At 41.0% G+C, this 23,507-nt stretch overlaps 1 protein-coding gene across 1 annotated transcript in view; it reads left to right on the top strand.

The window, feature by feature from the left end:
* Positions 1–23,507, top strand: part of LOC146369432 (uncharacterized) — a 63,984-nt gene that overhangs the window by 12,690 nt on the left and 27,787 nt on the right. Inside the window, exons 4-9 of the mRNA XM_084910752.1 lie at positions 3,407–3,841; positions 4,713–5,219; positions 10,711–10,857; positions 16,914–17,096; positions 20,263–20,339; positions 22,189–22,294. Coding sequence (XP_084766878.1) covers positions 3,407–3,841; positions 4,713–5,219; positions 10,711–10,857; positions 16,914–17,096; positions 20,263–20,339; positions 22,189–22,294 — 1,455 coding nt within the window. The remainder of the gene's footprint in view (positions 1–3,406; positions 3,842–4,712; positions 5,220–10,710; positions 10,858–16,913; positions 17,097–20,262; positions 20,340–22,188; positions 22,295–23,507) is intronic.

Here is a 23,507-nt window from a genome sequence, read left to right on the forward strand (position 1 = left end):
CCGCTCCCAGAATGCTCAGCTGAATGTGTGTGTACAGCAGAGGAGGGGGGCATTTCTTAGGATCGGGGTCTAATACTAATTATTCTGCCATATGGTGGTCGGCTCCCTCACAATCGTCCTTAACCCTCCTCTCTGAAGAAACGTGCTGCGCCCAATGCCATGGCTTTGCACTCTGACACATGTCATTCATATGCACGTCAACACACGCACGTACACACCAGTTCATGTGCACGTGTGTGTGTGTGTGTAACAGATGGGAATGGCAGGGCATTGTAAGAGGAGGCAGTGCAGAAATGTGCTTTCCAGCGCGTTCTCTTTATCCCCCTGTGCTGACTCCTCTTGGCGACAGACCCCCAGGAAACAAGAGCAGATTGTCTGACACCTTCCACCCCTGCAGCGCCACCACCACCACTACTACTACTACTACACACACACCCTCACAGCAGTCAACAAAAAAATAGGAGGAGTGAGAGGAAATGGGCGGTGTTGTATGGATTTGAAGTTTGTGGAAGAGAATCTTGGAGCTATGAAAGGAAATGTGGAAAGAAGAGCCGGAGAGAGGGGATAATAGCTGTGGCAGGAAAAGAAAGGCAGTGGGTTCAGGTTTGGACTGAATGTGGGCATTAAAACACATTTTGTGGATATTAAGTGTCACAGTGAAACATAGTAATTTATCCGATGCCACAAAGTTCACAAAACCGCCTCATTTAGTTTATTTTGTATATCGAATGTCTTTAAATGATCTTGTTTGTTGGTTAAAACAAGTGAATCTTGTTTTTTGTGTTTTCTGTGATTTACTGTGTTCGTTTTCATCCTCAGGTTGACTCCCCATTAACAGTTTTACTTACACAAGTTCATTTTACTTCTTTAGCCCTTATGACAAGAGAGAATTTATGTTTACTTCCAGTCTTGTGTATTCACTATGTCTCTGTACTTAAAAATGAAGATTTCAAACATAACATCCATATTCGGTGCTTAAGGGCTTAGCGGGAGATCGGGGATCAAACCTCTACGCCGCTCACATCAGAGATCAAAGTTCGGCTCATATGTGTCACAGATTTTCACACATCATTTGCATTTTAATGGACTGGGTGACATTTTGTGATATTAGTGTTACTCTGTTCAGAGCTGCTGTTCAGCTAAGATAGTAACACTGAAATTTACTGACTGTCTAGAGCTTTATTTTTTTTTATTATGATATTAATTAAAGAAAGGTTTGGTTTAGTTAAAGGTCAACTGTTAAGACTTCTTTTTAATCCTTTTTTTTTGTTGGGCGATGTAGACCAGATTAATTATTAAGCTAAATGAAAAGGCAGACACATTTATTGTTTCTTTATGGAGTTTAGATGACAGATTATGGAAGATGAAGGATTAAAGATGGACCTACCTCTGTTCGAAAGAATCAGAACTTTTCAAAACTTATAACTATTTGTCTTGTAAATTCTGTCTGAATTTAGGTTCTCACCTTTTCTTTGCTGTTAGCAGCTGCTTGAGAGCTGACAGGTTAGTGGAGTTTAGTCAAGGTATTTCTATTATATGCTTATTTGTATATGTGTAAATATATGTTTGATTGTATTGTATGATTATTGAAGATATGTAGAAAATGAAGCCATTTGTTTTTTAGAGGGGTTTGTGTATGATAGATAAGATAAGATAAGTCAAGTCAAGTCAAGTCAACTTTATTTGTCAGATAAGATAAGATAAGATAAGATAAGATAAGATAAGATAAGATAAGATAAGATAAGAGGGAAATTTGGTTGGTCATAGCAGAAAGTGGACAGTACAAAGTTGAAAGCAGCAAAAATTAAGAAATACAATAGAATAAAACAAAATAGAATGAAATAAAATAGTATGTCAAAATTGCACATGTTGCATCAGAAAAACAAAAAAAATCCAATATATTGGCCCTCCGGATCAGCCCCAGCAGAGATGCTGCTGCCCCAGCAGACCACAACGTAAAAGATCGCGGACGCCACCACAGAGTCATAGAAGCTCTTCAGGAGTGGGCTCATGTCTCTTTGGTTGAACCAAACTGACATGACGACATGTTCCTGTTTTGTCTGAGCCAATGTGCTGCTGAGATAAAATATATTTCGAGCTGAAATGCCTTCAGCAACAGGACGATTCATCCTGTTGCTCATCATCCGTTTTGCTGTGAGCCGATCTCTTCATTTGTAGCATTTTGTAACGTGTTAGTAATTCTCTATCACCATTATCAATTATAAGTTAATTATCATTAGGAATGGCTGGGTTTGTGTTTCAAGTTAAACTCTATGCTTATCTCATACTTGAGAAGAAAGTAAAGAAAACTCTGAAAGCTATAAACTTATCACACAAACATCAAAATTCAAAGATTACAACCAAAATAAAATAAAAAAATAAAAACAAACAGTCTAAAGCCGCTACTCTTCCACATCAAAAGGAGCTAGTTGGGGTGGTTTGTGCATCTGGTTCCCAAATAAGCAAAAGAAGGGCGATGGATGGGAAAAATACATAATAGTAAATTGGAATACACCAAGGACCACGACAGGACGGTGTGAGATTTTAAACTGTGAAAGCAGTAGGGGTGTACTTACTAATTCCACCTGACAGATATGTTTTTTTAATTTACTTATTTAAATTGTGTGTCATTTATTTGAGTCTGTCACCTTTAAGCGCTGCTTAGTGTTTCTTATTGATATACCGTACACATATACTGCACACAGCTGTACATGCAGTTGCAGGTTTGATTCATTTGTCTTCTTTTTTCTGTGCATCTTTCTTCATCATACTTTGAAAAAGAAACATTCAAACTTTTAATTGGTTCCAGAAAGTTGGTATTTTGGTTTATCTTTAAGTAATCTTCTGTACATTTAAGTTTTATTCTTTTCTTTTCATCTTTCATATCTAATTCATATACCACTTTTTGAACCGACCCTTCTCTCTTTCATTTTATATATATCTTTGATGTTATTGTAAAAGCAGAGTGACGTCTGAATCTCTCAGTTCTTACAGAAATAAACAGAGCTTGTGATGTTTTCCACACACTTGTTGCCACAAACAGCTTGCAGGACGCCTCCAGTGTATACTGTTGTAAGTGTTTAGATAAAAGGTCCCCTGCCCTCAGGTCTGATGCTTGTTGTGAATATGGTGTTGGGAAACAGGCAGCTGCTCCAGTGGGGTGATTTCTTGCAGCCTTTGTTAGCAGGCCGATCCACTCAGCAGGGAAACAAGTGTCTGCTCCAGGACTGAGGAAAGTGGGAACAAAACTGTCACGAGCAGACTCTGGAAGTTTTAAAAATGAACCACAATATGTTGACCTTTGAGGAATAGAAGAGTGGATTTATTCCCTTGATTCAGACCTATATTTAAAGTCAGCTCTGTGGCTGATGTGAATCTTTACTGATATTTATTTGTGTTTTTATAGAAGGACACTTCCATCATAGTCCCATCAGAAGAGCGGGCTTCGTGCAGAACGTTGGTCTGATTGCAGGAAGTCGCTCTGCTATAGTCATTCCCTGTGCCCAGCTCCCCGCTGCTCCACCCAGCCTTAATCCAACACCACCCTACAACAACACGCCTCACCCTGACTCCGAAAGACAGGAGAACAACTCAAACCCCACTCCAGCATCTCCTCATCCTCTTCCTCCTGTGAAGGAGAAACAGCTTGGGAGAGAAAAGGTATCCCTACCCGCAGTGCTGGAGCCCGACCTCAGACCTGCTGGATCAACCCTCTCAGCACCACCCAGCTCCCTCTCCCGGGGGTCTTTTTCAGATTTAAGCCGTCCACCTTCCAGTTTATTCAGTCGGAGCACCGACCTCAGCAGTGGCAGGAGCAGCGTCCTCTGTGACAAAACATCTGGTAAAAATCTCAGTTAGCCTTTTTCATGACACCTTTAAGACTTGTATGAATTATAACTTATATTTACTAATCAAGTACTTCAGGCTGATTTAAATGATGTGTTCAAACACCCAAACCCCAAATATATTTACTACAAACTGATATAAATGGTATAGTATAGTAGAAATAAACCTGTCAATACTCCAAAATGTGAGAAATTTTATTTCTCAAGAAGAGATTTAAACATTGAGGGAGTTGTAGCTCCGGTTGCAAAGGTGTTCTTGGGCAATATATTGAACTCCAGTTTCCCTTGATGGATTAATATCATCATACCTTATACATGAATTCAGAAACATAGAATATCTAGTGTGAATAAAACAGATTCAGATGATGTTTTTGCTGAATTTAAACAAATTTTCTTTAACAAATACAAAAATGTAATAGAAATTGAGTAAAGAATGGGATTTTCTTATGTAATTTTGTTAAAAAGCTCATGAGCTTCATGACATCATCACAGATGTTTGTCTAAGAAAGATATATGCTAATCTTGACGTTCACATTCAAATTTTGGTCAAGTCTACATGTAAGTAAACCAGATCTTAGAAAAGGTTAAAAAAAGTAAAAACACAAAAAACCAGAAACATAACTTTTAAAAACTTTTGATGTTAAATATTAAATTTCCATCTGGTGTTTCTGACCAGTTTCAGCTGATGAAGAAGGATATTTGCAAGGGTTCATTTCTGTCCCAAAAATATGGCGCTTTTTTTTCCCTTTTTTGATTAGTGAAACGTGTCAGAATTAACAGGAGAGAAAGTGATGTCATTCTGGAAACTGCAGGCAGCAGTTTAGACTCAAACTTCTGATCAAATTCTTTTTTTCTTCTGTCTTTCAGCAGCAGATTTGATGGTCTCAGCAGATCCAGAAGGCTATGTTTCTTTATCCCCATCCCATCCTTCCCCTCTGATGCAGTTACCCCTAGCTTCTTCCCCTCCAGAGGAATCAGACCTTCATCAATCCTTCAAGAAAAACACCACCGCCGACAGCACCCCCACCCCTGTGTTCTACGAGCCACTCTTCGGCCAAACCAAACCCTTCTCACCTCGCCCAATACCAGCCTTCCACTGTAATTCAGAGAAACCTCAGAGCAGCAAGAGAAGCACAAAAATACCACAAAATATCCACTTAGAAGCATTTGTAGCTCCTGCCGATCTCAACACATCCTTGGACTCCGATCAAGGTGCCACTCTGGCTTTTCCCTCCACCACTTGGTCCTCCTGCCCAAGTCCACAGAGGACCACTCCCCACTCAGGGTCACTGGCAAAGCTGACCCCTTCTCCTCCAATGTCTCGGCTGGAGTCTCATCGCTGGCCGGTCCTGCCTCCAATCTCCCCTGTCAGAGGTGAGAAATGAGCTTGGCCACATATGTGCCGTTCACAGCCTCCTCCCTGCCCAACACTACACTCCTACCCACTTTCTGAGGGCCCTGATTGTCCTGAACAAGGGTGGACATCCACCCCGAGACAAAGAGATCTGGTCAGACAGAGAAATCAAAGCCTACTTCCACAGTGAGGCCTTCAGATGCTCCTGCCCCCATCAGCACATTGTGAAAGCTCTGCTGTCAGCCTGTTTTTTCTCACCTCCTCCCACCACATAATAAATAACACATAAAGCTTTTCTTTTTCCTCTAAATCAGCAATAGAAAGGAGGGCTTTTGATGAAAAGCTGGTACCGTTTGAGTCGCTGCTCAAAGCCGTGAGGCCCCAACAATAGAAGTCGGGGTGCCTACCTCGTGTGCCGTCCCTCTCAGTCTCAGCCCCCCCCTCATGGCTTCACTTTTCTCTGGGCTCTGAGAGGGAAACGTGTAGCTGATGGTCATAAATCCACACTGACCACCGCTCGCTGACGGCAGAACACTGAGGAGGAACGCCACAATAGAATACCTCTATGGCTTTCCTGTGGCCCGCTAATTTACCGTTCCCAATGAGCATAAAGGACATGCCACTGACATCTGACTTCTCCAGGAACTTTATGAAAGAAAGCAAACAATGTGGAAATTGTGTAGGGATTTTCTCCTTTCTATCAGAGACATCTACTGTTCTCTGTGTGGTGCTGTGCTGCAGGGGGGGCCCATGCTGTATCGGAGCACGCTGTTCTCTTCACGGCAGACACAGAGAGCGTGTCACTGGTTCATTTATTTCCTCGCAGATGGAGGCAATTCAAGTTCAATGCAGCTTCAGTGCGGCTCAGTTTGACGCTTGCAAGATAATTCCAGTTTATTACAACCTTCAGTCTTGTTTGTTCAGGTTTACATAAATTATTATGTTTACTGTTCTTGCCAAAGTCGCAAAGGTACATGGCAGCATTTATAAAAGACAGACAACTTGATCAACTTAATTAAATCCTATTGATTTAAATGGAAGTGAAGGCAGCAACAGTAATTCAGCCCTCAGTAGGCCAGTTCCCTTCCAGTTCTTTCCCAAATAAAATGACTTTCCTGGGAGCATTTCGTAAGAAATTACAGCTTTTCACTAACTGTTTATTACATCTAGATAAGATAAGGTGAGAATTATTTTATTTATCTCAAAAGTAAGGATATTCCTGTCCTACACACACAGCCTATAACAATACAAGAACATAAACTGGATGCACAACTAAAAAACAGAAAAATGCAAAACTCAACACATCAAAGTCTGATGTTCTCAGCAGTACAGAGCAAGTACAAGGAGCTGCTCCCTGAAAAGGAGGACTTTAAGGAAACACAAAAAGTAAGGAAATTTGTGTGTATTTCTTTTTATTAACAATGCTTCTTGGCAATAAATCTTACACTGTTGGAAAGCCTGTTTGTTCCTGAAAAGCATGCCCAGTCTTCTCTGCCAATGCCCAACAGCCCTTCATTAATGTATTGAATGATTGAAGTCTGAAGAAAGAAAACATATTGGATTCTCCCATATCTTCACTGGTCTGGTACCAAACTCTGTCACCTAAAATTGCCCCCACACAGCACGGCTTATAAGAAACTGACTCCAGAATTTGGGAGTAGAGGGGATGGAATGGCCTGCCTGCAGTCCTGACCTCAACCTCAATGAACACTTGTGGGATCAGCTTGGGAGTGCTGCCATAGTGACCTACACAACCAGATTGGCTCACTTGTGGAAATTGCTGGTTGAAAAATAGCTGTCACCGTCCTGGGTCGGTTCGACCCAGTATTTTGAGTTTCTTATGTTTTGGTTTATTTTTGCATTATGGATTAGTTCTTATTCTCTGGTGATACTGTTTTGATTATAATTATATTCTGATTCTTTAGTTATCCGATGATGATGATGTTGATGATGATGACGATGATGATTATTTCTGGTTTAGGTTTTGTTATCTTGCCCTCATGTTTGGTTTAGGTTGCCTGTGCTTAGTCTTCTCTGCCCGTATGTCCCTCTGTCTGTCCATGACATCATTATGCCTGTTTACGAGTCTGTGTCTCTGTCTGTCGTGTGCTTCCTGTTTTATTTTGTAGGTCTGTGTCCTATGTCAGTGCGTTCAGCTTTGTGCTCTCCCTGTCTCGTCAGTGTAATCAGCGTCAGCCGTGTCTCCCAGCTGTTTCCTCTTCGCTCCGTTCACCTCTTGTATTTAGTGTCTGTGTCTTCCCCTACTCGGTGTCGCGTCGTTAACGTCTGTTCACCCTCGCTTCCTCTGTGTGTTCCGTTTGCCAGCCAGCCTACCTGCCTAGTTATTCTGTTCTTCCAGTTTAGTTAGTGTTTTTCTGTTCTGCTTCCTACCAGCAATAAAGCTGTGTGTTTTGAGTTACTTCCGCCTCAGTGAGTCCTGCATTTTGGGTCCTCTCTTCCTGCCTGCCTACACACAGACATGACAATAGCAGTGTGTGACCAGCATGAGGAGGAGGTGCCAGGCTGCTGTAGCTGTGTATGGTCCGTCCACATGCTACTGAGGCCTCTGTTTGTCACTTGAATACATTGGTAAATTGCCGGTATGTCTTCTTTCTTTAGACTTCAATCATCCAATACATTAATGACGCCAAACAAGAGTGAATAGCAGAGTACGCTGTTTGGCATTAGCATAGAGAATTTGGCAAGATTTTCATGGATGTACCTACATACTCATCTCTACTGCTCAACCTACAAATTTAAGAAGAAACAAATGGGCTTGCCAGCGGTATAAGATTTATTGCTAGGAAGCAGTACCCTATACTATACGGGTCATTTACTCAGTCAGGTGAGCTACAGTAGTTCCCAGATTCCTTTTTAAACTTATAAAGTAGTCTGAGAAAGGTAAACCTATAGTTATCTTAGAAAGTCACAGCTTTTCTCTGTACAAGATCCGCACTTTGTGCTACTAAATGCTTCTCCTCTTATAAAAACTTCACCTTGGAGTTCTGTTGAAACCAGCAAATCAGTCAAATTTAAATCAGGCAAATTAAGTTCTATGGACAGATTTCCACCACGTTATGGTCACGTGTCAGCAGTTCATCATTTACTTAAAATCAGCAGAAGATCACATTCCAGCTCAAGTGACTTTAGACACAACAGACTGTAACTTTTATATGTCTCACTTAGACAGCTGAAGTCTGAAGGTCTGACGGATTTGTATCACCAACTTTACACCAGATGGTCAAAAAAATTAGCCTTCTTAAATCTGTGTCTGCAAAGTCACGTTTTTAAAAAATGCTCAAATTAAATTTGTCATAAGCTGGAGTTGTCATTTAAAAAGCTATAATCTGAGAGGTATGGCTTGGAAGGGATGAAATGGTTTGTATCTATAGCAACAGCCCCAGTGTGGTACTGCGTTTGGCAGCAGACACTCTCCTTGTCTCACTCAGCCCTTTGTGCCCCCCAGCATGGCTTTCTCATATCCCATCAGTCCATACAGTGACCCCAGACTGACCTGTTTTGAGCAACATCTCCAGAGTTTAACTGTCCCTGACAATGAAGCAGGGCACTGTCCTGGCCTGGCCTGGCCTCTCCACTTAGGGCCTTTCAGCATGGCGCTGTGACCAGGAAAAGAAGGCCACAGGCACACAGAGGAGTCGTTGTTTTTATCCAACTCTGTCAAATCAAACCCACTGACCTCCCACAGCCACCCTTAACCTCCCCGAAAAACTCACCCTGACTCAGTAGAGCCCTCGTCGACTGAGAATGACAGCTGAGTTGACAGCAGCAATATGCTTTGAAGTGTCAAGTCAAGTCCTTCCATTGTCTCTCTGAGTAGAGCGCCAAGCCGCTCAAGTGCACAATAGTGCAGTGGTGTGTGCGTGGCGTTGTTCACTTACTTGACTGCGCGAGGGTGGCTTCATGTGTACATTTATACTCGTCTGTGTGGGTGAAGGAGCTGAGTTTGCCTTTTCCTTTTAGAGCCTCTGTATATATTATCCTTTTGTCCAGGCCAAGCTGTTCTGCATTTCTAATGTGAGAAAAGCCTCGACAAGCTTCTTTCATGGCAATGACAAAACACATCACCCAGTGAAACAGTTTCTCTCACTAATCCTCTGAGTTTTAAACCAGGCAGAGTGAAACAGTTTTGATGACGAGCCTGACCGTTTTTAACATTCCTCAAAGTGGCCTCTGTGGGCTTGAGGGAAGATTTTCCTGCTCTGTTTAGTGTAGGTGAGTTGAGAGTACTTTTACCCTGAAGCCTCACCTGAGGGGCTTCACTTGTGGATGTTCTGTATTGTGTTTTGCCCACTTGTCAGAGTCCCCCCCCCCCCCTTGAAGGGGTGAGCATCAATATAGCTGACTACATCCAGCCAAGAGAAGCTATGTAATCTGACTTTTGTTTTCCTTTCTCTTTGGTGTTCTCATTATTATCCTTTAAAATTATATATCAATCTTTTATTAATATTTAAAGGATTTTGTGATAGTTTATGTGGGAATCAGTCAGTTTTTTTTAAAGTACTAATGAAAAAAATCTAAGGTACATTTAATGTTCCAGTCACAAAGGCCTAGAGACCAGCCAGTGACCCATTGAAATGTATCTGCTTCAACTGCTTAGTAAGTGGTTGCTGGCTTTTGGTAGGTGAAGTTGAGCCCAACAATTGCTCTTGTTGCTGGCAGATTACTGCTTTGCCCATAGTTTGCATGGACTATATTTTGTCTCGAAAAATTACAAACCAGACTGTAAACAGACACCGTTCACCTACAAACGAAAAGTTTGCATTACACTGCAACTCACCTTTTACTTTGAGGGGACATGGTCTCCAGTTTCACTACTTAGAGAGTTGTCGGCAGGCTACAGCTGGTTATATACCACTACTCCCAATTTCACCTTGCAACTTCCAACAACCACTTGGTAATCAGCAGAGTTTTCTAATAATCAGAAGTTAGCTAGCATAAAACAGCTAACCTAGCCTTATCTAGTGTGCCTGCTAGTGCTCTAGAGTGCATTCAATTGCACATTACACCTTGTTTAATGTACACAATATAGCTTTGATATAAGTGTAAAAAAAATGTTATACCCATACAAAAACAGTTGTATGGGTTATTATGTGCCACACTAGCAAGCTGAGCTAACTGTAGCTTTATATATAGCTAATGGACATAGCTTAAGTAATTTAAAAAAAAATCTTCTAGCAGCAGAACATAAATAAAGATTTAACTCCTGCCTTGGAAAAATCAAAACATTTTACTTCAAAAAGTTGTTTCACAGAGTAAGAAAATGTAAATTGAAACATGTTAAAATAAAAATAATATGCAGTCATGTTATTTGGCGCTTACATTTTCTATTGTTTTCATGCACTGTACTGTGTCCTAATACTTTTCAAATGCAACAATCCACTGTGCCCACACATATCATTAAAAATACATTTAATCCTTATCCTCAGCTTCATCATCATCATCATCTGTATTATCGCCATAATATTAAACACCCACTCTGTGCTGTTGCAGGGCGCTCAGCAGCATCTCGCTGCTCTGAGATCAGTTGCAGTCAGTCTCGTGTGTTTGATGAACTGGAGGCCATTGCGCCACTGTCAACTTCCTGTTTGTCTTTGGACCAGCCATCTGACTCATCAGGCTGCCCTTCACCTGAAACAGGTAACACGTTCAGCACTTAAACAGCTTCAGCTAATGATACAGCTTAATAATTACAGTGTTTCCTGCTTTTTCCACAACTTTGGTCCAAGCACTTAGGTCTAGGGCTGCGTATCGATTTTGATTTCCATAATTGATTTGATTTGATTGACTGATTTGACTCAGACAATCAGAAATATTAAAATGACAATCATTTATCAGTACATATCCATATTTTTATATCTATGTATAAAAACAAAACTGACACTTGGTTTTATACAAATATAAAACCCCCAAAAATACAAAATTACAATTATATTTGACTTCATCAGAGGTGTAAGCATCACAGCAGCTGCCTTTGTGTCAAAGTAACTGAGGATAAAACAAAGAAAAACATGAAGGAGATTTTTCTGGCCTGGTCTTTTATAGCAAATAACCCCCTTAAAATATTCTGCAGTAGACCAAAAACGAAAGAAAACCATGAATCAGCAGATGAACATTACCTGATGCTGCTGAAGTGAAGCAGCGCAAAGTTACAGAGGTTTATTAGACACAGCCAAGCGTTTTGTCGTTTGACATAATTTGTAAGTTTAAATTTCTTTGGTGCTGAACAGCAGAAATTTGGCTTTCTTGTTGGAGGTCATTTTTAAAAAAAAGCACTGTGCACAACGGTAGACTGGTGTGCAATAAGTAACCGAATAATGGAGAAAAGAGAGATTTTTGATGGTAAACTGGTCTTGAAATACACTGAGCTGTGCAGGAAGTGTGATTTAATCGTGATGGAAGCAGAACAGCCAAAGTAAGAGGGAGCTCATTACAATGTTTTTCAAACGTGAAGCGTAGTTTTGGTCTTCTTTTGCCGCTGCTAGTAAATTTTGGTTGGAGAGTGACGAAACCTGCAGCTTCAGAATCTGTGAGATGTCGGCTTTCAGCACTCGATGGTGTGTCCATGTACGTGCCATTGGGTGAACAGGGGGGGGGGGGGATCTACGTGTTTACATCTTTTTCCATTTACCTGCTCTTTAATCGTTTGCTGTTTTAGCTGTTTTGCGGTTGTTGAAATAGTTTTGTGAGCTTTAAGATTTCTGGCAAAGTATATTTATATTTAAAAATCAATTCAGGATTTAATGAATCGATATCAAATTATTCAAACTAAAGTTGATTTGAACTGGAAAAATCGATTTTTTTAAACCCACCCCTACTTAGGTCTTGGATTGTCCTGAAATTTTGTAGATACTTTTGTAATCCACAGATGATATAACCTACTGACATTCTCACTCTTATTACTATGACATTGAAATTTCATGGTTTTAGTCAACTTTCTCGACAGCTTTTTGATGGCTTGCCATTAATTTTTTTTGCAGACATCATAAGGTTAATATAGAGGTCTGACAATAAAGGACCAATTACCAATCAAGTGGTTACTATGATGTCTTCAAATAGTATGTTTTTTTCAGAGAATGGGGAAAGTAGGACCCAAAGGCAGGACTCTCTACGTTGAACATTTCTCCCAGTGTCCATGGTCCGTGTTTCCATTCCCTTTGCGTCTGTATACAATACATGCAGTTTTTCCTCTTGTTTCTGCAATACTCCTGGAAATCACAGAGGCAGCGGTTAGTAACATCCATATCGGCGGCAAACTCAAACACTCAAACAATCTCAGCCACTCTGTTAAATAACTCCCTAGACGAGGCTGATCAGCAGCAGGTGCATGCGATTACGCTTTAGGTGCGGCAGGTCTCACGGTGGGAAAAACAGCCTTCAGGCCTGGAATCCCAGGAAAACCAGGACACTGACGCACAGAAACACACACACACACACACACACACACACACACACACACACACAAATATAAGGGGAAACGAGGGACATCACACAATACACAACCATTGCAGGTCACCCGGCGAGGACAGTGGACAGTTTTAAGAAGCAACAGGTCATCAGGCATAAATACACAACTAACAAATGTACAAATATTGAAAGGTAATTAATTCTCATCTTTGAGGGTCTGTCTGATGTGTTTTTGATCATTCAGCTTACTGATTTATTTAGTAATTAATTCATAATTTAAAACACAAGTATCCCCTTATTATAGTGTGTGTTTTTGTTTTTTTCAATTTAATTTCAATTTAATTTATATAGATGAAATCACAACAACAGTCATCTCAAGGTGCTTTATATTGTAAGGTAGACCCTACAATAATACATACACACGTTGCATTTTTGCGGTTCACAGGTTATCAGCATTTGGAAATTTGGTCAGGCTTTAGTTTGGCTCCTCTTTCTCTCTCTGTGATTCAAATTCAAAGAAAGTTAAGTTTGTTTATTATTGCTTACATCTATGCGTGGCTCCCATTCATGTCTCAATTAGACATGCTCTCCTTTCTCTCTGACATCTGCCTTGTTACCAGCAGAGATGAGCTTATCTGACCACTCACTCTGTCAGGTCCTTGCATTGGCCCACACTGGCCAACAAAGGTGGAGTAAATGTGATTTGTGTGTGTGTGTGTGTGCATGCCTGTATTAGATAGCATGTGTGTGTCCTGGAGGTGGTTGAGTGAGATGTGGAGAGAAACATTAGCCAATGAAGACTTCCTCCACGTCCCTCATAGCCTGCTAATCCCTGACAAGGTGTTTAACCTGCTTGCTTGACCCGAACCTCTGTCTGACCTCCACGACCTTTGCCCCGAGGATGTGAAAGGATCAGCGCAGCCGCAACCACGGCAACCAGTTTGATAAAATCAACACAGGGCTCAGTCCAGAAGCTCTGGCAAATGCGAGCTAATGCTCCAGACTGATTGTTATCAGGCTGACGTGAAGCACAATTTACATTTGTATAGGATATACAGGATTTTAAAAAATACAGATATTTAATCAGGCTAAACTGCATAAAGCAGACTCAAAAACAGCCTTTTATTTCAAAACAGACCAAAGGAACTCAGGCCTGGACCGAGAAAACCCCAAAAGAAAATAATGGTGAGCAAATTGCAGCTTCAGATGTGTTTTAATTTGTCCTCTTTAATGACTTTGTAGGACTTGAAATCTGACATGAACCTCTTTTAAAAACCTCTGTCATTACTCATGACCTTTACTGATGTTGCACAACATCACTTCTGATCAGCGCTTTGAAGAAACCGTACTGCAGTTCATTCAGGAGCGTGTCACTGTGACACTGAGTGGGTGGCAACCACAGTGTCCAACACCTTAATCACAGGATTAGTCATTTGTTATCTGCCACTGTGTTTGCTGAGTGTTGCTCAGTCTTTGGGCAGCTTGTGGCTAACGATAGATTAATACCCGACCTAACTGAAAGTGCTCCCCGCCACATTATGTTACAGCCACAGTTATCCCAGGGATTTCCTCTCAACGACTTCTTAATTTATCAGCAGCAGAAGCAACAGTTCCAGTTTTCTCACCTGAGGGATTACTTTACCAGTTCCCAACCGAAAACACTTAACAGAGGAATGTGCTCTGTGTGGATGCAAGAACAAAACTTTCTCTGATTCTCTTTTCTAGCACTGCTGGGATGCTGCTGGGAGTGCTAGTATGTGTGCGTGTATGTGTGCGTGTGTGTGTGTGTGTGTGTGCGTGTGTGTGCGTGTTTGTGTCCATGCAGCAGAGCATAATGTGTGAAATCCCCTCAGATAGGAATGGTAGCTCCACACCGGGGATTTGCATGGGCAGTGAGCCACACTGTCACTGATCCGCTTTTAATTGGGTGTGACGGCGAGAACTTTGGAGTCTGAGGGGGGAATTGTGTGTGTGGGTGTGTGTGTGTGTGTGTGTGGGTGTAAGGTGGGGTAGATCTGGGGTGGTTTGCTTGAGGTGGTGTGCTGTATAATTTACAGTAATTTAATAATTCAGTTGAATCAATTTTTTTTTCAGCAGATTATTAATTTTTCCAACATCTTTATGGTTGTAATACAAATATTAGACTGTGTTCTACTCTTTCAAGACTATAATGTGTTGTATACTAACAAAAGTCTTTGAATGCATATTATGTTTTACCTAATTTACTTTTACCAGCTCATTAAGATGATGTCATAAGATGGCTTCCTGCGTACCTCATTCCCAGAATATAAAACACCTTATTATACTACATGGCGTTGGTTCCATCCCCAGATGTGCAAAGCACAAACCGATGGCCATAACTTGATGGTAATGGTCAGGCTTTATTTGCTTCTTTAGTAATTAGACCTTCCAGTGTATATTCACATATTGGTTCTAAATCATTTCAGAGTGCTTTATCTTACTAAAAAAAAAAAGCTATCCCAAAAGCTTTAAAATATCTGCATTCAGAAATTTCTCATTAGCATGATTGAGGTGAATATTTTCTCAGCAATTCTAATATTCACTGCAATGTTTTCATCCTGATTTCTTGAGCCAATCGACTGTCAGCTGTTGAAACTTGTATCTATTTAAGTAAGTAAAAAGTGTCAAGACAAGAAAGCAGTGACACAGTGCTTTACAGAGGTGTCAGTAAAATATAACAAACATACTTGAACCAATAAAACAACCCAGAACAGTTTTAAGCTTTTTTTAAGGATATTACAGAGTTGCAAAGTTTTATAACTAAGGAATGAAATTCAAAGTCCCTTTTAGTTTTCAGACAGGTAAGTAGGAGCACAAGAAGACCCAAATCTGCAGACCTAGGGACCCGACTTGGAGAATAAAGGTGGAGTAGGTCGACAATATAGGTGGGGGACACTCACCTTGTTGGGCCATAAAAGTAAGAACCCAGATTTTGACCTGACAGGAAGCCAGTACAGAACCTTTAAAAATTGGAAGATGTATGAGAAGATTTATGAATAAGAATAAGAAATATTGTGGTCATGTTTTTGTTTTTTTCTTGTTTGTTTTGTTTTGCTTCTTGGGTGGACTCTCAGCTGTGGGTGGGTCTCTGGGCCTGTACCCAGACTGTTCATTGGATAATCCAGCCCAGGTTGATGTGATCTAAGGCCCTGTTGTTCTGCCCTTGAAATGGTACTTGTTGCTATTGTCTACCTTTTAAAATATACCCATTGATACCTTAATTAATGGGTAGTGAATTTTGTAACTTTTTCTAAAAGATGAACTTTTGTACTAATTTATTCATTTGTCTTAGACATTTTATTACTAATTTATTCATTTGGCTGGTATTTTGATCTATTCTTTTTACTTACTGACCACTCAGCAGACCTGCACAGCTGATATACATGGCAATACTTTTTATTTAAATGAAACAGTAAAACTTTGTTCATATATTTATATTTTACTAATTGACAGCACACATATACTGCACCCCTATGTGTGGGAGTGTAGTATGTAGTTTTACTTCATTGGGTGGTTATTAGTCCACCCTGCTGAATGGAAGTAATGGGCAGGAGTGTTTTCTTCAATGGTAGCAATAGGGGTTAAAGTTTGTTTTGACCTCTTTGTTTCCCTTACTGTTTGGTTAGATTTAAGCACCAATACAATACCAGAAAGTTCAGTGTTGGTTAATTAAGTAAATAAATGAGTACTTTTATTATTTAAGGGTACCTAATGGCAACATTTATATGACTTAAAAAGAACTCATAAATGCTGTTGAATAGGTTGATAACAGGCTCAAATTGGGGTGTGGTTTTGTCGGCCCAACTGGATATTTTCTGATATTCTCTTATTGTTATCAGGTTAACTTGAAGTGAGGCATCAGTGCTGCTCGCTTCTATGACAACCATATAAGGAAATTCACTCCTACTGACATTTGTTTAGATTTTGTTCCACAGGTGTTACTTTTATATAAGATGACCTCCATTATTGGAACTTTGGCCATGTTTAATACGTGTAGCCACCATTATTCATATTTATAATAGCATGTGTTATTATACTGTTATAGGATCTTTTCTATCCTATCTAAATTAACATTTTACATGGAGATGTATTCATTTTAAATGGCTCCAACATGTCTGGAGCTTTAAAGTTTATTTTTCTGATGAATATTTGAAATAATAACTGCCTGGACTAACTGGTCTGTTTGTCTAATCTTCACTGCAGAATATCAGAGCTCTCTGAACGATTCAATCTTGTTTTTCTGGTGTAACATTTGCTGCCTCCTCCAGCAGAGCTGTCCCCCGGCCTCGCAGCACTCACAATGGGCTGCGACTCTGGAAATCTGGGCTCCCTGTCCCGGGTTCAGCTGCTCCTCCTGGACCGACCGGCGCCTGAGACTCTTTTGAGTCCCTTTGAGCTGGAGGAGGAGGTGTCCCCGAGGTCCGATCTGATGATGCAGTATGATTCAGCAGGTAAAACATCAGCAATTTTAAGCACGCAAAAGCTAAAAATCCAAGCTGTGTGGAAATGTAAAGACCTTAAATGTTATGAATGGAGGGAAGAGGGGTTGGTGGGTAGTTTGGGAGATTGCAACATAAACCATGGATTTAACACAACCCTGCACAAACATGCAGATACACCTGTAGCTTGTTAATGATCAGGGGACACTGAGCCAAAAGAGGAAGTTCAGACCCAAAGAACAAACTCTGACTAACACCCGTTATTTCAGTTAAGATGTTTCTGAACAGTCTGGATTGTTTGTGTGAGAGTGAGAAAGTGAATTCCTTCTGATTTTAATTCTGGTTTTGCATGTTTGTTGTGACTTAAAGGCAAATCTGAGTTGACCGAGCGTAAACCTCCTGCTCTGACGGTTTGAGTGAGATTGTTTGATAAGCAAAAACCGTCACTGTAATAACAGGCAGCAGCCGGACAGGTGTGCCTGTGTGTGTGTGTGTGTGTGTGTATGTCTGGAGAAAACACATAAGGCCTTACATGGGGGGGAAATATGACCCTGAAGGTGTGTTTTCTCCATCTACAACTGGCCTTGAGAGTAAGCAATGCATTTATGGTGTAAATCCCCCCCACTTTTTTTTTCTTTCTTTAACAAGCTGTAATATCGACTCTCATCTGCTCCCAGGCATGCCGCTGCGAGCTCTTAACTGCTTTTCCCTCAAGGTGTGGTGAGGCAGAAAAAGGTTTATAGGGATATCAGGATGTGCCATATTAATAAAGATCAAACCGCTAGAGTGGATCATTAACAGGGAAAGTCCGACTAAGATAGCCAAACACACTTCGAAACAACACTGACACATAACACAGGATAAGAAACTGAGAAGAGTGTGTGCAGAAAACCCCTGCTGATTATAGACTGATAAGGCACCAGAGAGGGAGATAAACACTGTGGATGTTTAAGAGGTCAGTTCAACCCAATCATGAAGAAACATCTCTCATTTTAACTCGACTCTGAGATTTTTGCATCTGTTCAAAAACACTAAAGATCAAGAGAGCTCGCTCTTCATCGCTTCATCATCTGTCACGTATCTACTACTGGAAGATTTTTTCACATAACCTCATGTTTGAGTTAATTCTGTTCATGTCTTTTAGACACGAACACTGTTGTTGTGATTTGGTACTATATAAATAAAACTGAAATGAATAAATATAATGGCAAGCATTAAACTGATGTGCTTCCAACTTTTGTCCCTAGTTGGGCTTTTTTACCCCTCAGCTTCAAAGGCTTGGGGTATTGTTGCTAGCCCGCTGAGCAACCAGGCAGGCAGCATGGACACGCAACTTGGTGAATGAGGGGATGTAGGATTTTCAAATTGATACCACAGGTCTATCTACTAGGTCGTGACAGACAGTTTTTTTTCTTTGTTCAAACACAGACCTGTTTAAACAGACCTTGGCTTAATAGTATTAATGAATTAATAAGCTGTGTACTTTATTGTGAAGAAGAGACTGGGAATCATGTTTTATCTGTACAAAAAACAGATTATCTGCTTCCCTAACATCCTCCTCTGTCACACCAACCCTCTGCACCTTCTCCTTCACTATACTATAAGCTTCTCTGTGGTCTTCCTCTTTTCTTCCTTCCTGGCAGCTCCATCTTGAACACCCTTTATCCATAATATCCCAAATCCCTGCTCTGTCCAAACCATCTCAGCCTTGCCTCTTTAACCTTGTTTCTAAACTTCTAAACTAGACCTGAGCTGACCCTCTGATGTATTCACTTTTAATCCTGTCCATTCTGGTCCCTCCCAGTGAAAGTCTCAGCATCTTCAGCTCGACCCGCTGTCTTTTTATCCCTCAGCCGTAAAACGCTGAAAGGGTATTATCATCCAAAGTGCTTGGCAAGCGGGGAGTGCACCCAAGTTTGTGAATGCGACAACTTGAGAACGAGCTGACATAGGGATTTGAAATTCGTATCGTAGGTGTATTTTCTAAAAATACACTCTCAGACAAAATACACTCTCAGACAAGTTCGAATCTCAGCGACCCCAACCTCAAGGTCAGGAGCTCAAGGATAGGATGTCACGTGACTTCCAAGCGTTTACTGGGTGAACCACTTGACAGCGTCACAATTTATGATGATCTGTCTTCTTCTTTTGTAGCCAAAATATTCTTCTAAAAACATTCAAGACGTTTAGTTTAATTCAGTTATCTGTACAATGGCAAATAACAACAACAGTCGCCTCAATCTGGCATCAGATAAAGACTCAACAGAGTGAAAATCCCAACAATCAGGCAACCTCCTGTGAGCAAGAACCTGCGATGGTGGGAAGGAAGAACTCTGAGTTTCTAACTTGCTAAATTAAATTAATTTTGTCTTCAGTTTGGTAATAAACAGTTAGTTTTGCAGGTTTTCTCAAGCATCCTGAGGTGCCCAGTTGCAGACCCCCTGATTTGCAAAAAGTAAATAAAAGACAGTGAGTGGGGAGCTTGAAAACGATGGATCTTGTGGAGACTTGCATCATCATTATCTGTATGATGGCAGTGTTTTTGCTCTTCATTTGGGGGTCAGTCAGAGTTAGTCAGTCAGTTTGGTCTTCATGTAATTATACCTTTGACCTCATACTTTTTAAACTGTAACGGTTTGTGGCTTATTTATTTAATCAGAAACAAAATTTCTCTGGGTGAATTTCCGCTGGAATTCCTTTAAATTGTCTTATCAGTGGAAATCTCCAAACTGGGCTGAATAAAACCATATTTATCTGGCTCGTGCCCAGCATAAAAAGAAATATATGTGTTGTTAGCATTCATGCATTCATGCATCCATGCCTCCGATGTTTACAAAAAGACAAAATCTGTCTGAGTTTTCTGAAGGCCTGTCTTTCCTCTCTCTGTGTCTGCAGAACAATGTTTACACCTGGCACGCTTCTGCAGACAGGTGCTCCTCTGGGGTTTTGTTGCTCCATTTTATGCCATTATTTGCTCAGAGATTAGGAGCCATAATTGGAACTACTACACAACATTACTCATATCTGAGCACACACACTCAAGTACAAAAAGACAAACGCATAGAAGTGTGTGCCAGAGGCCAGCACTTATGTACACAGATGCATGAACACAACTGCTAACACACAATCGCTTCCTCTCCCTCCTGCCTGACGCTGTGTTCTTTGCTGGTTTCGTCAGGTGTTTCGAGGCCGCTCACAGCTGGCAGCGTCTCTGAAAGGTTCAACTCTGCAGGGAAAGTCCAAGAAAACAAATCGGTGAGTGCCGCTGCCCCTTGTGAAACCAGTTTTGGTTCTCTCACACACACACCCAAACACACAAACACACACTGACACACCCCTTCTTCGTTCATCTATCAGATTTCCTTCAAAAGCAGGACTGTGCTTTGTTGTCAACAAACACTAGACCTTGAGGAATCAGCTACTATCGCACAACAGCCCCAAGCAGTGCACACATCCCACACAAAGACACCCTTTTACAAACTTGAACCAGCATGCATTTATAACTGTCATGCCAGTAAGACAAGCCAAATTGTTGATGATAATTGAGACACAATATAACAGAGGGCACGCGGCGTGCAGCAGGTGTGTGGTTAATCAGTCACACGCTGCAGGAGAAGGGGGAGGCCCGACTGTATGGTAGGCTTTTACACCACCTCATTGGTGTGTCGTTGTGGTGGTGGGGGGGTTAGAGCTCGACACGATAGGATTCTTTTGGAGGATGCACCACCACCAGGATCAGACAGGGTTTGATGGGGTGAGGGGTCGGGAGGGTAAACAGGGCTTTTGCACGCTGGGCTGTAGTGGAATGGATGCAGGTGCTCCACGTGATCTACGATTAATCTCCTCTTTATGACAGATGAGAGGGAGCCCCTGAAAAGCATGAATGAGAGCCATAAGCCCCCCACAATTATGCCTGACCACGATGGGGGTCTAGCTGAAGTGCTCAGAGCAGGATTCATACAAACATTTGCATAATTCACCTCACTGAAACCAAGTATCCACCCACAGGATTATTTACAATGATGAGAAACTCATAAACCATTAGTAGGTTTTTCAAGATAGAAGCCATACTGCAAGTTCTTCCTCTCGTGCTTCTTCAGAGGCAAACCTGACGTTATTAAAAGTTTTGAACCCACTTCCCTATTTGCTCATTTTGATTACTCTGCTGTGTCTTTAAAGAAAAAAAGGAAGTGCATGTACTAGGTGTTGGTTTTCAGTATTGGTGGTGGGGGCAGGAGAGGGTCCTTTTCTGCATCAATGTATGATAAAAAAACCAAATTTATAAAGATGGAAACACAAAAATTAGGCAGCGAGTGGCAGCTTTCCTAAAGTTCCTCAACTCCTTTGCCTCATGTGTTTTATTGCAAACACAGGAACGAGCCATCTGCGTCCCCAACAAAAATCTACACTTAATAATGAAACAGAATTTTAATCTCAGTTTTTGTAATGATACACAGATCAGCCACAATATTAAAACCACCGACAGTTAAAGTGAATAACACCAATCTTCAATGCCCAACAAAAAACTGTTAAAGCAGTCTTTGCAAAGACACTCCCCGGTGGCAGCAGCTTCCCACAATAAATGGTTAATACTTTCTCCTCAATGTGAGCACTAAAAGTGCTTTCTTACTACAAGGAAGGATCAAACCAACATCTTTCCCATTATTAGAAGTACTGCTATACTACCTGAGCCCAACCATGCTGGAAAAATCATCATGGAATTAATAGAGAAACAAGCAAAGCCTCAGGATGTCCATATCGCTGAGAACTCCCAGAGTCAATTAGGGAATTTGAAAAAGGGGGACATTATGTGCATCTGAACAGGGTTAATTTCCACCCCATCTATAGCTAGGTACATTATTTAATCATTTACATATAAAATTGCTGTTTACACCTCAATTTGTTAGACATGGCAACAAATAGAACAAGAAGAAAGATCCATGTGCATGTGGAAATTTCCAGATATGGTGGCTATCGCAGACTTGTACTCAAAGAACCGCATATTACATTACGCAGGTCACCGGAACCTTAACCTAAAATAGCTCCTTCCTGTTTCTGCTGAAAAGCAGACTAACTGATTTTTTTCCTTTCTGTTTCCGTGCAGGATCAGTCCGAAGGAGGTTCAGGGTCGCCATCGTCATGGATCATAGACCCAAGTCCGTCATTCGACATGTTCAGATCCTCCCATTCTCCCTCCCAGTCCAGCCACAGTATGTTATACATTAGATTTACTCAGAACACATATTTCTTTCAGGCTCTGTCTGCGCTGTCATTACATACCACCTCTGTTTCAAAACTAAGAGCCTACTACAACAATACTTAATCAATACGAGAGCCCATCTTCACCATTAGCGCTTGATCCAGTAAAAGCCCACTCAGTCCCTGTCGGCTCTGCTTTATTAGAGGCCATTGTCTCCTCACTGTCAGCGCTGTGTTTGGCGTTCCCTTGCCTCCGGTACACTTAAGCCTGTTAATCCTCGCTAGGGCCAGCTGGCCTGCAGTATCACCTTCACCTGTAGGGCCAGCTTGTGCACATTCATGAGTGATGGTTTAGGAGCAGTGCTTTACTGTATGGACCACAAACACTAGAGAGCTGGCAGCAAAAGGCCAGAAAACAGGCAGGAGTGTTGTCAGCACAGTGGAAATGGAGAGCCACCCTTGAAGTAATAGCTCGCTCTTTTTCCTCCCACCTTCATTTGACCACATCAGTCAGACTGTGATCATTTTCTTTCTTTTTCGCTGGTGTCTTACTTATCCATTATCCGTCATTGTGCTATAACACTAATGGTCCATGGCCTGCTGTATTGCTAGAAGAAGTTACAAATGCATCCATCACAGCTGAGATTGATGCGTCCGAAGGCTGAGCTGCAGGGCAAATCCAACATGTCTGATGCCACTGTCGGCTGATTGACATAATTAACATAATTACTTATTTTTTATTTATTTTTTTTTATATATTTTTTAAGTGTTCAATTACATTAATTGGATAAATAGTTTTCTAATATAATGCACTGCTTTTCCTTTTACGATCATGTCAGCATTACAGAGGCATTAAAATAAAAAGTATTTCTAAATCTTGATATGAGGTATGAGTCATGAAAAACGATGAAACACTTGTTTAGTTACAGAAAGTCTCCATGTGAAGGATTTGGCATATGTCACTTTTCAAAGCACACGTTGGCAAAGTGCTTCAGGGTTTAATAAATATACAGTACACAATCAGACTTTCAAGCACATTACATTCTTCTATAAATTCATCAGCGTGTGTGATATGGACTGGGTGTGGGGGTGTCCCAAAAATGTCATACCTCAATAGGTCACATGATAGGGTGGGACAAACCTCTTGTGGTATTGACCCCATGCCTATTTGCACACCTTGACTCATGTGATGACACACTTGATTAATAGTGCGTCACCTACCCT

The sequence above is a fragment of the Perissodus microlepis genome, chromosome 17, assembly GCF_051167445.1.
Source record: "Perissodus microlepis isolate ML-2025 ecotype Zambia chromosome 17, ASM5116744v1, whole genome shotgun sequence".
Taxonomy (NCBI): domain Eukaryota; kingdom Metazoa; phylum Chordata; class Actinopteri; order Cichliformes; family Cichlidae; genus Perissodus; species Perissodus microlepis.